A 2,240-nucleotide genomic window follows, 5' to 3' on the forward strand; every position below is an offset into this window, starting at 1 on the left:
GTTAAGTCTTAAAAGAAAATAATTTCATACTCTTTAAGATTAAAGATTATAATAAAGCTGTATTTAAGTTATATAATAACTCTACAGACATTTTAAACTATTCCTAAATAATGCAGAATGGTTAAGAGCACATACTTTGGAGCTTGTTCAGCTTCTGAATCTATTATGGTATGTACCTGGACAAATTACCTAACCCCTTTAACTTTAGTTTCTTAATCTATAAAACAAAAATATTCTGCCAACTTTACAGGGATATTATGATTAAATTAAACAATACATGCAAAGTACATATCAGCTATTTTTGAAAGAAGGCAACCTAGCACAGTGGTTAAAAGTAAAAGCACTAAAAAGACCAGGCTTACTGGTCTGACAGAGACTGGTGAAACCCCCAAGTCTACGGCCCTGAGTCACCCTTCACTCCTGGAATTGAACTCACTTAACTCTCAGCCAAACAAAATACAGGCCTAAGAGCTGAACACTGACACCAGGGAGATGCACTCCCTAGAACAATCAACCAAGGGAGATCAGAAGAGCAGCATTTTCACTGGGAGAAAGGCAGGAAGACAAGAATGCATAAGCAAGAAGGTCACAGGGAAAGGGTAACCACAAGAAGGAAGTGGGAGGAGAGCTATTACACTGTGGGGAATGTAACCAGTGTCACAAAACAAATTCCGTATGAACTGTTGAATAGCAAACGAATCTGCTTTGTAAAATTTCACCCAAATCACAATAAAAAGTTAGAAAAATAAAAGGAAAAGTGCTGGAGTCAGGCTGCTAGAGATCAAATCCTAGTTTCACCTCTTACTAATACTATCATGTTAATCTCATTACTCCTCCATGCCTTGGTTTATTCATTTGGAAAATGACAATTAATAACAGTACTTATTTTACTGTGAAATATAAATATACTCCCTTAAAATTATGTCTGGTCCATAATTAATATTCAAAAAATGTCAGCTTTATAATTCGAACAACTATATTATGTCTCATCTCAACAAGAATACCTTGTCCCAGACAAGTGCTAAGCCAGATGAAACACGGGACAACAGGAGCAAACCAGGATTGTCTCAGGTAAATTAATATATATGATTACTCTAGTTATGATGGGCCGTATTGCATAGATCAATCTACATCTCCTATCTTATTACATACGCTGAACCCATGAGACAAGGTGGCACATCTGTCTAGATTAGTGTTATATTCTCAGAGGCCAGCCCTGCTCCTAGCACAGGCTCAATAAATAGTTGCTAAACAGATGAATCACTTTCTCATCAAGACGAGGAAAGCTTTAAGAAAACTTTTTTCAGACCGTGCTTTGAGAAACCATCATTTTAACACATACACATTCTGAGAAGTAAATATTACAAAATAAAAGAAACTAATAAATTTACTTTGTAGATTCAAAAAACATTTTTAAGACATTCATTCAGTAAATAATTGGACTTTTTAATATAGACTATGAGAACTTGTTTTTATAACTATTCTGTTTATGTTTTGGAAATCTTTGTACTAGAACCAGTCTCCTAATCATTTTACAAAGCACATAAAGTATTAAAACTCTAATAAGAAATGGAGAAACAGTATAAGATACCAAACACCAAAAAGGAAAAACTGCATTCAAAATCACTGAAATCTTGTCCAGAGTTTGGCCCTCAGAATTAGAATGGCAGCAAATATAAACCAACATATCAAACAGGAGCTTCTCATATAAGAGCAGATGCTTCCCATTCTTACACAAAGCTAACCTTCAATATGAAAAAACAAGTTGGAAGAAATTAGTAACTTTACCTTCAGTTCCATGTAAGGTGGATCACCTTCCAACTCTGCTTTGTCTTTGGCCAATTTGGCTTTTCGTTCTTCAATAAATTCATCCAAATTATCAGCCATTTTTCTAATCTAAAAACAAGAAAGCTTCAATGAGAACAACTGTATCACAGTATTAGGAGCTCTGGTGGCGAAGTGCCTAAGGCATTTGACTGCTAACCAGAAGGCTGGCAGTTCAAACTAACCAGCCACTCCTTGGAAGGAAGACTGGGCGATCTACATCCGTAGAGACACTGCCTCAGAAACCTAAGAAGGGGTCACTATGAGTTGGGTCTGACTCGAAGGCAATGAGTTTGGTTTCTTTTTTTCATATCACAGTATTAACATGCAGGGTTAATCTACATTTAGTATTCAAATTCATTTATCAAATTGACAACTTCAAACGTAAGCTTGACCACAAAATACCTGCCTATTTC

At 35.6% G+C, this 2,240-nt stretch overlaps 1 protein-coding gene across 1 annotated transcript in view; it reads right to left on the bottom strand.

Moving 5' to 3' along the window:
* CSPP1 (centrosome and spindle pole associated protein 1) overlaps nucleotides 1-1,887 on the bottom strand; it is a 203,204-nt gene extending 201,317 nt beyond the window's left edge. The window contains exon 1 of the mRNA XM_042782168.1: nucleotides 1,789-1,887. Coding sequence (XP_042638102.1) covers nucleotides 1,789-1,887 — 99 coding nt within the window. The remainder of the gene's footprint in view (nucleotides 1-1,788) is intronic.
* Nucleotides 1,888-2,240: the final 353 nt, after the last annotated feature.

Source organism: Orycteropus afer, unplaced genomic scaffold (assembly GCF_000298275.1).
Source record: "Orycteropus afer afer isolate SDZICR_OR568_19922 unplaced genomic scaffold, OryAfe1.0 scaffold00252, whole genome shotgun sequence".
NCBI lineage: Eukaryota > Metazoa > Chordata > Mammalia > Tubulidentata > Orycteropodidae > Orycteropus > Orycteropus afer.